At 56.0% G+C, this 13,927-nt stretch overlaps 1 protein-coding gene across 1 annotated transcript; it reads left to right on the forward strand.

Annotated features, from left to right (window-relative positions):
• The first annotated feature begins 7,821 nt into the window (after positions 1 to 7,821).
• On the forward strand, positions 7,822 to 11,723 carry VAX1 (ventral anterior homeobox 1). The gene is made up of 3 exons (XM_070431802.1): positions 7,822 to 8,062; positions 9,139 to 9,326; positions 11,142 to 11,723. Exons 1-3 carry the CDS (start codon positions 7,822 to 7,824, stop codon positions 11,721 to 11,723), a joined length of 1,011 nt encoding a protein of 336 aa, XP_070287903.1.
• The last annotated feature ends 2,204 nt before the right edge of the window (positions 11,724 to 13,927 follow it).

A 13,927-nucleotide genomic window follows, 5' to 3' on the forward strand; every position in this document is an offset into this window, starting at 1 on the left:
CGACCAAGGCTCTCTAAGACCCAGCCCGAGAACTGACACGGCGTCACCTCCACCTCATTTTATTGATCAAAGCATGTCTCAAAGCAGCTACCTTCTGCAGAGGGGAAATAGAGCCCACTTCTTTATTTTTTTTAATATATCTTTATTGATTTCAGAGGAAGGGAGAGGGAAAGAGAGATAGAAACATCAATGATGAGAGAGAATCATTGATTGGCTGCCTCCTGCACGACCCCTACTGGGGATCAAGCCCGCAACACAGGCATGTGCCTTTGACTGGAATTGAACCTGGGACCCTTCAGTCCACAGGCCAACGCTCTATCCACTGAGCCAAACCAGCCAGGGCTAGAGCCCACTTCTTAATGGGAGGAATGGCAAAGAGGTTATGGCCATTTTTAATCCAACACAATGGATACGCATAATTGTTCTTTTCTCAAAGGGTTGCTACAAGAATTAAGTGAGATCATAGCAGTCCGTAAAACCTTAATAAATACCAGTTGTTTGTTACTGTCCTACGGTATTGAATCAGTATGAAGCCAAACCACTTTGTCATCGACTATTTGGACTTTTCAGTTACTTGTCTGGCTCTGGATTCCTTCTTGCTACCTTTGGTTCTAACTCAGGGCTGGCCACAGGGAAGATGCTTAGAGAAAGAGACTAATCATAAATATTTATTGACAGTGCTCAGCGTGTCAAGCACTATTCTAAGCACTTATCTATCTATATCTATCTATATCTATATCTATATATCTATATCTATATCTATATATATGGCTAAGCAACCGTCTGACCGCCCGACCGTCTGACCGATAGCTATGACACCCACTGACCACCAAGGGGCAGATGCTCCACACAGGAGCTGCCGAGCTGCAGTGACTTGGCAGCGGCAGTTTTCGGGTGACGCACCCAGGAACCAGAGAGGAGGGAGCCCAATTCCAGGGTACGTCACCCGAGAACCCCCCTCTCGCAATCTGGGATCCCTTAGGGGATGTCAGAGAGCTGGTTTTGGCCCGATCCCTGCAGCCCACGTGGAGGGATCCCACCTGCCAGAGGGACCCTGCTCACTCCGCAGATGCCCTTTGAGCCAGGGCGCCACCCCAGGTGCTGCCAGCCAGGGAGGGACTGCAAGAGGTTGGCTTCTGGGCGTGTCCGGCCTGCTCACCCAGTCCCACCAGCCGGCCACCTCCTAGTTAATTTCCTTTCAATGTGCACAAATCCGTGCACTGGGTCACTAGTGTTACATAATAACTGTGTCAGGGGTCCTCAAACTTTTTAAACAGGGGGCCAGTTCACTGTCCCTCAGACTGTTGGAGGGCCAGACTATAGTTTTTAAAAAAACTATGCACACTGCACATATCTTATTTTGAAGTAAAAAAAAACAAAACAGGAACAAATACAATATTTGTATTTGCATGTGGTCCACAGGCCGTAGTTTGAGGACCCCTGGTGTAGGTATTAGGACTGACCTTATTGTGCAGATAGGCTACTGAGTCACAGAGAAGCAAAGTAGCCAACCTGGAAACCACACACCTAGTAAGTAGTAGGACTGGGATGGAAACATATGGGTCAGACAGCCCAGCGCCCCCAGCACCCTGTTTGTGTATTATATCACTCTAAGGCAGCGGTTCTCAACCTGTGTGTCGAGACCCCTTTGGGGGTGGAATGACCCTTTCACAGGGGTCGCCTAAGACCATCGGAAAACACATATATAATTATATATTGTTTTGTGATTAATCACTATGCTTTAATTATGTTCAATTTGTAACAATGAAATTGGGGGTCACCACAGCATGAGGAATTGTATGAAAGGGTCACGGCGTTAGGAAGGTTGAGAACCACTACTCTAAGGCTGCTTCCAGCTCAAAAATTGTATGGTGCTTCGTTGTAGAAAATAGATAAAGAATTTAGTTTCTTGGTACAAAATGCAAAGTTGAGAAATGGAGTCCAGTGAGATTGTTTGCTTGAAATGTGGTCAGAATAATTCAGGACTTAGCAGTCTGCACATTGGCTAAAACTGTCTTTAGCTGAAATGGAGAAGAAATATCTAGATGTATGGCTACATTTTCCACTTCAGATATTCAGCATCAGTTCCTTTTTAAAAAATATATTTTATTGATGTCAGAGAGGAAGGGAGAGGGAGAGGGAGATAGAAACATCAATGATGACAGAGAATCATTGATCGGCTGCCTCTTGCATGCCCCACACTGGGGATTAAGCCTGCAATGCAGGCTTATGCCCTGACCAAATATCGAACCATGACCTCCTGGTTCATAGGTCGATGCTCAACCACTGAGCCACGCCAGCCGGGCTCAGCGTCAGTTCTTAATTCAATTCCTTCTCCGGTGCCCTGACTACCTTCTGTGAAATGGGGATAATGACAACTAGGTGAGATGAATTCATCACCGCATGTGACTTCGGGATGAAAATCTCTGTATAAATGCTAGGCGTTCCTGTTTGTTAATTAGTCACTGTTATCAGGTGCTCTGATTCATTCTTCCAGAAACTTAATTTCTGGTCGTGTCATCTCCTCTGATGCAGTTCTTTTGAAAATGATGTTTCAAACATGAAGTTACGCTGTCCCCAAACTGCTCACAACCTCACAATCTAAGAGGATCTCAGCTTTCCTGCCAGCATGTTCTCCCTCCACCCCACCCCCCCAATACCTTTCTGAACTAAAGAGTGAAGATGGAAAAGGGAAGCGCTGTGTACCGGCTCGAATCCTGCTTTCTGTGGCAGTGACAGGACGGAGACAGGGAAGGTGACAAACACCCCCAAGGCTCTGATGGTGATTTCGTTCATTGATATGACATCATTTCACCCAACCCCAGAGAAAGCATTCCTGGAGTCCAGGTTCTGGGAAGCCCGGGTGGTGGCGGGAGGGGAGCTGTAAGCCAGGGGACCGGGGCTGTCTCACCGATGCCCCCACTAACTCGTTGTCTAATCCTTAACGAGTCACTTTGTCATTCCAGGCTTCTTTTCCTTGTCTGTCAGGTCAAATGAAGGCTATGGAATAGCTGATCTCTCAAACTCCTTCCAGCCCTACAGTTCTATTCTGGGTCTGTCTGCAGGGATGTGGGGGCGGGAAGGGCCCTGGAGAGGGAAGCAAATGTAGCCAGGAGAGTAAGACACTTCCACCTGGAGCAGTCCCGTGACCTCCTGTGCTGTGTCATACAGGCTTGTCTCAGATTATCCACATAATTGACTGAGCTCTCTCCTTCCTTTGCCCGTAGACACAGCTTTCGTGTCTCTGGGGGCAGCAGCTGCTTGTCTGAAATCCCCATCCCCAGCTTCCATCCTCCACTGCGTCCTCTCAGAAACCTGTCATGGTTTTTCTGGATGGATGCCCACAGAATTTTAATCCAGTCACAAGGCGGGCGGGGGAGTACTGCACATAACAAAAAAGCAAAGCCAGGTTATGGCTTGGCTCTTTCTTTATTGACGTTGGTTACTTCAAGGGCTTGGAACATGGAGGGACCTTGGTCAACGGCACCAACCCTGAGCCCCGCCTGGGGCCCAGTGAGGTCCCTTGGTGAAGGGTGTGTCCTGGGTCCTGCCCAGGTCCTGATACAGAGACAAACAGACTCTGGGTAAATGGCTGCTTCCTTAAATTAGGTGTTTTCTGTAATATCCCATTTTCGTTCTTCCCCTAATAAGCATTTGTAGCTTCAGTAAGTGGATAAAAACAAAGGAAGAAAGATGCTCCCTGCGCTCAGGGAGCCTAGCTGAGTCCCTTGACTTTACCCAAGTTGAAAAGGTGCAGTCCTCCAACTTTGGTGCGAAGACCCCCTGGGGAGGGGTCCGAAAAGCCCATTCCGACGCTCAGACATTCATTCAGTAGGTTTGCACCCAGGAAACCTCACTTTATTCCTTCCAAGCCTTGTGATGTAGGAGAGGGAAATGCTCCTGGCTGGTAACCAATAGGCCTATTAGAAATAAGACTCCACCTTTCCATTGTGCCTCCTGTTGTTGGGATAAAATTCATGAAAACAATGCCTAATTATCAGGATTTCTGGCATAATCCTAGTTGTCACTGCTCTGCATCTATGATTTAGACCAGTGATGGCAAACCTTTTGAGCTCGGCGTGTCAGCATTTTGAGAAACCCTAACTTAACTCTGGTGCTGTGTCACATATAGAAATTTTTTGATATTTGCAACCATAGTAAAACAAAGACTTATATTTTTGATATTTATTTTATATATTTAAATGCCATTTAACAAAGAAACATCAACCAAAAAAGTGAGTTTGCGGGTCACCTCTAACACGCGTGTCATAGGTTCACCATCACTGATTTAGACCATGATCACTGGAGATGATGAAAACTCGAAGCAGGGGTAGGTTTGGAACTCAATCACGGACGGAGTCACGTGGGGGCAGCTGAAGGAGATCATGAATAGCTTTGAAGTCAGAAGTGAGTTCAAATTCCACACTTGCCAACTGTATGACTTGGGGAGTTATTGACCATCTCTGAGACTCTGTTTGTCTCTAGGGCTGGGATGTTACTACCTTCCGGACTGAGGGGTTAAGAAAATTAAATGAGGTTATGCACCAGGAAGTGGCAGTCCCCAGTTATAACCCAACTAGAGGCCCGGTGCATGAATTCGTGCATGGGTGGGGTCCCTTGGGGTGGCCTGCGGAGATCAGGCCCCAGGTCATACCCCCAGCCTCACAGCTCCACAGCCCCACCTGGCACCCTCCCTTGGCCTGGCGCCGCCCCCTCATCTGCTCCACCATCCCACTGTGGTCCCACTCTCATTGGGGCCATGGGAGGGGGGTAGCCAACACCTGCCATGTTCCACGCTGCTCCCTGGTGGTCAGTACACGTCATAGTGAGCGGTTGAACTCCCAGTCGAACAATTTGCATATTAGGCTTTTATTATATAGAATATGTTACTGCTATTCCCCTGTAAGAGTGGAGGGTCAAGGATCTCCCAGGCCCAACTTCCAATAGGTTTTTATCATTGGTCACAGTTTGGTGTGGCCTGGGATGTGTATGTGGCCCTGGACTTCCTGTGGCCACCACTGCCCACCTGACGGTCCTTTCTAGGGGAGTAGCTCACTCCCTGGCCGGTTCCCCTCAGCTACCTAAAAGGAGAAGTGGTAGGTTGCACACTTTTATTTTTAAAGACTTCCCTCTGGGCCTTTGACCCAGCACCGCAGGTATCAGTGTGGGTTTCTCAGGCCACAGTGGCCTTTGGGAAAGGTGGCCATGGAGGTAGGTGTGGCCAGAGACCCAGAGTCACTCTGAGGTGGCCTGGTTCCAGCCAAGGCTTCAGTCTGGGACTCTCTGTGGCCCGCAGGTCTCCCAAGGCACACTGAGCAGCCAGGCTGCGGGGCATCCAGCCAGGGCCAGCTGTCCGTGGTAAAACCCTCCCCTGCCAGGTATCAGGGAAGGGTGGACAGGCCGGGATTTGGGACCCCATCTACTCCCCGGCTCTCAGAGGGCCCAGGAATTGCCTCTGGCAGCTCTGCAGGGAAATGAGGGCCCCACCCAGAGCCCCATCCCCGTGGGGAGACCCAGATCTCAGGGACCTGCCTAGCCCCCCTGTCTGGGGAGCCAAGGCCCAGCAGCTGCCTCCAGACACCTCAGCCTGCCTGGGAGTGGAGCCCTCGGGCCTCAGAGCCCACCTGGGAGTGTGAGCCTGGCGGGGGTAACCAGAAAGTTGGCTGGATTTTGCCTAAATCCCACTCCAAGTCTTCAGAACAGGGCGGCCGCAAGGACCCTTCCCTCCTCCACTCCCGCCTGCCCGCCCCCCACACCCACCCAGGAGAGCCATCAAAGGCGCTTTCCATCCGGAGACCCAGGTGGCGACTGGCTTCCAGGGCCCAGCGCGGCCCAGAGGACTGAGGGGCCACATGTCTTCGGACCTGCTCAGGACAATCACACACACACACAAACACACACACACACACACACACACACACACACACCAATGAGATAAAGCAATAGGCCAGGGGCCGCCTCCAGGGCCTGGAACGCCTCCGGAACCGGACCTGGAGTGGGCTCTTTTAGGGGCCAAGGGGCTGGGAGGAGAAGGGGGGCAGCAGTGTGGCCGCCCATCCGGCCCAGGCAGGTTTCTGGGGTTGGGGAGGGCGAGCCGGGCTGCGATATCTGTAGCCCCTTGGCGCCCCTCCCCAACTCTCTCTCTCTCTCTCTCTCTCTCTCTCTCATCCCCTCCCTCCCTTGCTCCCAACAGCTCCCCACGACCCCCGCCCCAGCCCCCTCCCTTTCCCCGCCCGCCTCCGCCCCCATTCTCAGAATTGTGTAAAAAAATTCTCAGCCAAACCTCCCACCTCCCCCTCCCCCGCCCCCCCAATCCAACTCCCTTTAAAAAACCCCTTTCCTCCCCGGCCCTTGCACTCTTTGTGAATGAGGGCAGGGAACGCGGCCCTTCCCCCGCCCAAGAGCCACGCCAGACCTCCGCACTCAGAGGACTGTTTGTTAATAGTCCAATTAGATAATTGCCATCTTTCACTCCTTTTGCTCTGCATTTCCCATAAAGGAATGAATGGGGAGAGCGGAGTGGAGAGGGCTTCTGCCCCGGCGAGGTGACGAGAAGGGCTGGAGCATGGTCCTTGCACAAGGCCATGCGCTTGAATTGAATCATTGTAGCCTAATCAATGCTCTTATTGGATTACTGGCTGTTGCTTTTCTCAAAGATATTGTAGCAGAGACAATGAAATAGCTAGGGGAAAACTTTTTTTTTTTTTTAAAAGCAGATCTCACAGTTGAGATTTTCTAGGCTCTCTCCCTCTCCCCCTCTCTCTCCTGCTGGACTCTGAGTACAAAGCTGCCCTTTGAATGGGCTGCTCAGGGCTGCTGGAGGTGCAGGCTTGAAAAAACCCAACGGGGACTAAATGCGGAGCGGTGGCCGTTTAAGATGGCTGTCAGCATCGAGGTGTGTTAAGGAGTTGTTTGGGATGAAAGCTTGACTTTTTAGAGCGTGGGGGATATACTTTTTTGGGAAAACTTTTCCTCCTCCCCCACTTCTCCCCATCTTCTCTTTCCCCCTCTCTACAGGAAACTGTGCTGCAGGGTGTGCAAGAGGGGTGTGTGTGTGTGTGTGTGTGTGTGTGTGTTCTCTCCCCCCTCCACCCTCATTCAGCTCTATCTGTCGAGTGTGGAGAAAAACCCTCTAGCCAGTATGTGAGCAGGAGGGTCAAAGGCAAAGGGAAAGTTAATAACGCCGGCTAATGGTGCTAACCATTCAGCATGCATCTTGCCAAAAGTTTTTCTGGAAGTGTGAGTCTTTGATTGTGTGTTTCCTGAAAGCAAGACCAATCATTTCCGTTTATTCACTGGCTAAACCCCTACTTGATTGGGGACAAGGACAGAAACCATCCATTACGATCTGATATATTATCCAAACAATTTAGTGTATTCATGAGGTAACCGAAACGTGGGGGCTGCGAAATTACCCGTAATCAATTGCCACAGCGAGCGTGCGTCCCCCCGGGCGCCGGACCACTACAGCTCGCCCTCAGTGGCAGGCGGGAGCCTCAGCGTTTCGGAGTTGCGCCGCTCGCTACCTGCTCTCCAGGCGGGGGACACTGGACGCGCTCAGAGGACGCGGGTGACGAGGCGGCCTCGCCGCGGCTCCTGCTCCGCCGGGATCTCAGACCGACCCCGCCGCCTCTCCGCGAGCGCGCCGCCACCGACCCGCCCGCCGCCGCCGCAGCCACCCCGCCGGGACATTCATTCCTGCCTTTTGCCGCTCTCCGGGCCGGGCGCAGGGGCTGTATTGTTGGGGTTTTGTCCCCCCCACTCTGCCTCTTCTTTTTCTTTCTTTCTTTCTTTTTTTGTTTTGTTGCTTTTGCCTCTCCTATGTTCGGGAAACCAGACAAAATGGACGTTCGGTGCCACTCGGACGCAGAGGCTGCCCGGGTCTCCAAGAACGCGCACAAGGAGAGCCGGGAGGGCAAGGGCGCGGAGGGGAACCTCCCCGCCGCCTTCCTCAAGGAGCCGCAGAGCGCCTTCTCGGCGTCGGGCGCGGCGGAAGATTGCAACAAAAGTAAATCCAATTCCTCAGCGGACCCGGACTATTGCCGCCGGATCCTGGTGCGAGGTAGGGATGGGCAGGGCTGCGGGGCGCGTTCTTTGGGGGCGACTCCGGTGCCCGAGCTGCGCGCCAAGACCCACCCCGGCGGGCGGAGACGGGGTGCGGGCTGGGACTTCGGGGAAAGTTGCTGGCCTTCCTCTCCCGGGGTCCGGCTGGCCCGATGGGCACTCGCACCTGGGGCGCGCACTCTCCGGGGACCGCTATCCTCCGAGCCCCGAGAGCCCAGCGCTGGGCTGCGGGGGAAGCTTAGGGTCTGCACGGGCGGGCCCAGGCTCCAGGCTGCGGCCTCCGACCCGGGAAAGGAGCAGGAAACTCTGGAGGACTTGTGCGCGCCCTGTGGGCCGGAGGACCTGCCGGGAGCCCGGACTCCCGCGCCCTGGCGAGATGAGCGCACCCCAGGGGAGCGCGGGCGCGGAAGAAGGACCGCCGACCGCCGGCTACGGCCCAGCCAGTTGGCGCGCTGGGCCCAGGGCCCCGGCGCCGCGATCGGGGCTGGCCGACGCCGCCTGGAACAGCGGCCGGGCTGCGTGGCCGGGCCGCGGAGGCCACCTCGGTGCTCAGCGTGGCCCGGCTCTGCTGCGCGGTGTGCGCTCAGCTGGGGCGGCCACGGTGGCGAGGCCGTCCGGGCCCGGCGCCGCCCCCGCCAGCCCCGTGCCAGGCCCCGCCGGCCGGACTCGGTCCCACCTCCTTCCGCCTCCCGGGCTCCGGAGGGAAAGAGACCTAGGGGTGGGGGTGGGGACCGCCGGGGCGCGGTCCGGTTGACACGCTCCAGAGCTGGGGCCTGGCCGACCGGGCTGGATAGTGTGGGGGCCCTTGGGCTACCAGGGACCCAGACCGCGAAGTCAAGGCCCCCAAGCCGGGAGGACCCAGCGCGGATTTGGAATTGCTTCCCCCACCTCTGTGTCCGGAGGGTGGTACAAAAGGCAAAGCCTGCTTCTCCCTCCCGCGAGCGTGTGGCCGTTGCCCCTGGCTCCCCAATACACAGTCTTTGCTCCCCCCCACCCCCTCCACCTCTGAACTTCAGGCCAGAGAGGCGCAGGGCGAGCAGAGGGCTCTGGCGGCTGATCCTTTCCCTTCCCCAGATGCCAAGGGATCCATCCGAGAGATCATCCTGCCCAAGGGCCTGGACCTGGACCGGCCCAAGAGGACGCGCACGTCCTTCACGGCGGAGCAGCTCTACCGGTTGGAGATGGAGTTCCAGCGCTGCCAGTACGTGGTGGGCCGCGAGAGGACCGAGCTCGCCCGGCAGCTCAACCTCTCCGAGACCCAGGTAGTACCAGGGCCCGGCCGCTCCAGCTCTGCACCGGCCTCCTTCCCCACCGCCCCCAGCCAGCGCTTCTGCACCATCTCCGCGGGCTCTGGACAGAGCCTCTGGGGGAGGTGGAGGAGATAGAGAGGGTGGGGAAAAAAGGTCTGAGGAGGCTTCCTTTCCTTCCATAAGCTACCCACCCCGCCCCCCCCATATCCTCAAGTATTCCAGGGCCCATGCTCTGCTCACTTGGCCTAGCACAGGAGACCCCAATATGTCCTTCCGGAATTCTTTCTGGACCCCAGTCTTGAGAATCCCTTGCTTGTCTCTGCTCTAAAGGAACGGATGTTCACCCTGCTTTGGCTGCCGCATTTTGGCCAGATTTCCAGGCACCATCCCCCCTTTGGGGATGGGAGCCTTACACAACACCGGGCCCATCCTGCAATGGGCCAAGAGCTTAGGGCCAAAGCCCCCTGCTCCAGCACAGGTGACAGCTAGGATTAGAAAAGTGCACATTTCTGATATCTGCCTATGCAGACCGGGCTGCCCTGACCCGCAAGGCTTCCCCTGGCCCGTAGCTACCCAACCGCATTCTCAGCCTTAAGCACCCACTCAGACACCTAGGAGGCCCCTGTCTTCTGTGCCAAGGAGGCCTGGGATGGGAGACAGATCTAGGGGCCTGGGAGCCAGCACTGCCAACCGTGCGGTAGCTCTTTAGCTTTCATGAAATCCATATGATGCCATGATGGAGCTGGCTATTTGGACTCAGCCCAGAGGTCCTTGGGGCCTGGCCAGGGCATGGCACCAGCCTGGCTTAGGTCAGGCCGACATTGTTTTCTGAGGCTCAGTCCCTTGCCCTATGCCCAGCCCTGAAGCAGGTGGGGAACCTTCTAGGTCCGAAATCTGGACAGGAAGCTGAGAACCAAGGACGGACACGTCGGATGCTCTTTCTGAGCCTGAGTTGGCACGGTCGCTTTTCCCTAGTGTCGCTGCTACCACCCCTCTTAGTACAGTTTATAAAATCTAGACAGGATCACCTTGCCCTGTAGCTGCCAAGCTCCATTGCGGGCCACCAGCTAGGGGGGACCGAGGGAGAAGAGAAAGTGAGAGGGGAGGGTGGTGGAGAGAATATAGTCCAACACAGCCTCCCGACTTTCTCCCGCGGTTCCAAAGTTCGGGATGGCGAGCGAGCGTAAGAGTGGTAAATTGAGTATTACTCAGCCCCTCCAATCCAGCTTCTGGGGAGAGGAGGTGGGGAAAACTTGGACAAACTATTCTTTCTACAGCACCTGCCCTGCTTGCTGCTAGTTGGTGGTCAAGTCCCACCCTAATAACAAGAAACAGCTGCTTGTAGCCTCACCAGCAGTTCTGCTGGGACTAAATGCGAGCCCGTTTGGCCAGGGGCCTGGGTCCAGGGTCCAGATAGTCAGGGCGACGCTTCCCCACCTACCCCCTCTCCCCCTTCCCGCACAGCATCTTCAGGCGGCACAGGTCAGCGATCACTCAGTGAAATCCCTTCTGGTCTTCTTTTGAGTGAAGGTTGTGGACATTTTTATTACTTTATTGGGAATCTTGGCCAGCCTGGGCCTGCTTCCATGACCAGGAAGTGCAGCCTAGCAGAGCTGTGCCCCCCACCTGGGGGTCCTGGCTCCCCCTGGCAGCTCCCAGCCGGACCTCTCCCGCCACGGGTGGGACTAGGGCTGGGGCTAAGGCTGGGGTTGCGGAAAGGCCCCCTCCCAACCCTCCCCGCCCCCAGTCCTCGCACCCGGAGCCTGCTTCTCCTGACGCCCGTCTTCCCTGCTCCTCTTCCCCCCGCTCCCCGCGCCTGGCGCGCAGGTGAAGGTCTGGTTCCAGAACCGGCGCACGAAGCAGAAGAAGGACCAGGGCAAGGACTCGGAGCTGCGATCGGTGGTGTCTGAGACAGCGGCCACGTGCAGCGTGCTGCGGCTGCTGGAGCAGGGCCGCCTGCTGTCGCCGCCCGGCCTCCCCGCGCTGCTGCCGCCCTGCGCCACCGGCGCGCTCGGCTCGGCGCTGCGCGGGCCCAGCCTGCCTGCCCTGGGCGCGGGCGCGGGCGCCGCCGCGGGCTCGGCTGCCGCCGCGGCCGCCACCGCCCCCGGCCCCGCCGGCGCCGCGTCCCCGCACCCGCCGGCCGTGGGCGCTGCTCCGGGGCCCGGGCCCGCGGGGCCGGGGGGACTACACGCGGGCGCGCCGGCCGCCGGCCACGGCCTCTTCAGCCTGCCCGTGCCCTCGCTGCTCGGCTCCGTCGCCGGCCGCCTGTCCTCCGCCCCGTTGACAATGGCTGGGTCGCTGGCCGGGAATTTGCAAGAACTCTCCGCGCGGTACCTGAGCTCCTCGGCCTTCGAACCTTACTCGCGGACCAGCAATAAAGAAGGGGCCGAGAAGAAAGCGCTGGACTGATCGGAAGCGTTCCCCTGTATTTATATTTATAGTCGCTATCGTGGTGATATTTATGGACTCGCGCGAGTTAGGCGCCGGGGATCCCGGCTCCCAGGAGGCCCCTGACAGCTCTGCTTCCCAACCAGGCTCTGCTACCAATTTTATCTCATTTGGGCTGGTTTTTTTCCTACATCCCCTTCCCCCCAAACTTCCTCTGAATCCAGGAGAATCCAAAGAATTAGGGGAAAGGCCCGAGTTAGACAACCCGATGCGCCAACCGATGCTGGGCCCCGGAGGGCAAAGGCCGGTTCTGAGGCCGGAGCACAGCACACCTGCTCTGGGTCCGGCCACTGTCGCCCTTGATGGTTCAAGTCTTGTGAATATTCGGAAGAGAAAAGCTGCACGCAGAGCCCAGGGGCTGGAAAAGCTGGCAGGTCCCCTTAGACCAAAAAGGAGCCCATTCCTCCCTCTCGCCAGAGAAACCAGGGCTGTGGGGAGCCCCTGGTCCCCCCTTTGCGGACCTCTCCAGAGAGCCGGGCGCACGCAGCTCCGGGCTGGACAGATCCTGCTGAGGTTTCTCGCGTTAAAGAAACTCCGATGGCAGGCACCTCCTGGGCTCCTGGGCTTCCGGACCCCGGGGTAACACATTTGACCCAATCAGCAATAATCAGTGATCACCACCGCATTCAACCAGAGGAAGTGGAACCGGTTTTAAAATGCTCATCACCACGGAGTTTGGAAGGTCTAAGAAAACTCGGCACAGAGAATGCGCCACCGGGCAGTGCAAATGAAAGTTCTGGGGGTTAACCTTGTAAACAGCAATTGAAAAGGGAAAAGCAAAACGAAAAGCCAACGCAGCGAATGGAAGAAAATTCAGCATCACCTTCTACACGGCGGCTGGGCGGTGGCCTACAGCTGCACCGCTCAGGGAGAGAGCGCGCGGCGCGGCTCCGTGGCGCTCCTCCGCACCGCCTCCCCACGCGTGGCTGTGGGCAGCATTGCTGGGTTTGCAAACAAATCAGTGCCCGGTGCCTCTCGTGTTCTCCCCACTCCCGGATTCACAAAACCCTTCCGACGCGGGGGAAACACCTTGATGGATTTCAGAGCAGAATTTTTTCGGAGGGAGAGGCGAGGCGGGACGCAGCCTGGGACAGCGGCTTGGCCCAGTCTCCTCCGTCCGTAGTCCACGAGTCCAGATGGGCATCCTGTGTGGTTGGAAAGGATCCCTCCCCTCACCCCCCAGGGTTTCCCTGGTCCCAAGTCAGAGACCTGGACCTGACCGGTGCCGCAGCAACGGGACAGTCCCCACAGCCACGCTACCCGCATTTTAACCAAAACCACAGACCCCAGTGTCGAGAATGTATTCCTCCACCGGAAGCCAGCCTAGAGCATTTTAAAAATAGTAATTTTATTGTAAATTATTTACGTCGGAAGCTTTGTTCCCTCTTTTTTTTTTTTTTTTTTAGGCAAATTATTTTTAGTGAAGAAAATAATGAGCGATTCCAACGCGGGTAGGTGTCCCGGAATCCTGGCTACTAACTTTGTTCTGAATGTTTTGGATCTTTGGATGTTTTGTATTTATGTGGTGAGAGTGAAATATATATATCTATGATGATAAACGAGGTGTATTTTTGTCTTGTATTTGAAGGAGAAAACAAAAACAGCAAAAACAAAAAAAAAGAAGGCAGACCCAGCAGCTGAGTCTCAGTGTGGGGACTGGTGGGTAGAGGGTGGCAGCTCGGGCCCTGGGAGGGCACTGGGCCCCTGCACTCCAGGAATGAGGTTTGGGGGGGGGGGGGTTCTCCAGGGATGAGGTTTGGGGGGGGGGGTTCTCAGGAGAGACAGTCTGCGAGGGTCCTTCCACTCCTTTGAGTGTCTCCTCTCTAGACTCTGTCCCAGTGTTGTCGGCCCTCCCCTCTCGACCTCCCACTTTCTGTTTCTGATGTTTAGGAACTTGTCTCCAGACCCCCTGGCTGTCCAGCCTCCTAAGGCTGCTGGTTTCAATCGTTCTCCAGCCGCATCTCCAAGCTGGCCGTATTCTGGACGTTGTGCAATCACAGGGCCCGGAACAGGCAGGGTCTCCCTTTTCTCTAACTTGAGGATAAGCCTTTCTCCTGGCAGAGAGAAACTGCGAAGGAGCAGGAGAATGAAGTAGATGGTAGTTCCTGCAGAGATGGCCCCCCCACCGCACCCAGTCCTGATGCGGTGGTGACGGATGTGGACTG

The sequence above is a fragment of the Myotis yumanensis genome, unplaced genomic scaffold (assembly GCF_028538775.1).
Source record: "Myotis yumanensis isolate MYYU_CA2020_CCGP unplaced genomic scaffold, mMyoYum1.0.hap1 SCAF_13, whole genome shotgun sequence".
Classification (NCBI taxonomy): Eukaryota; Metazoa; Chordata; class Mammalia; order Chiroptera; family Vespertilionidae; genus Myotis; species Myotis yumanensis.

Bases quoted from the DNA above. Each gene is read 5' to 3' on its own strand.
- VAX1 (XM_070431802.1), top strand. From the start codon at position 7,822: ATGTTCGGGAAACCAGACAAAATGGACGTTCGGTGCCACTCGGACGCA. The intron at 8,063-9,138 runs GTAGGGATGGGC...TCCCTTCCCCAG, and splicing joins CCGCCGGATCCTGGTGCGAG to ATGCCAAGGGATCCATCCGA. The intron at 9,327-11,141 runs GTAGTACCAGGG...CCTGGCGCGCAG, and splicing joins TCAACCTCTCCGAGACCCAG to GTGAAGGTCTGGTTCCAGAA.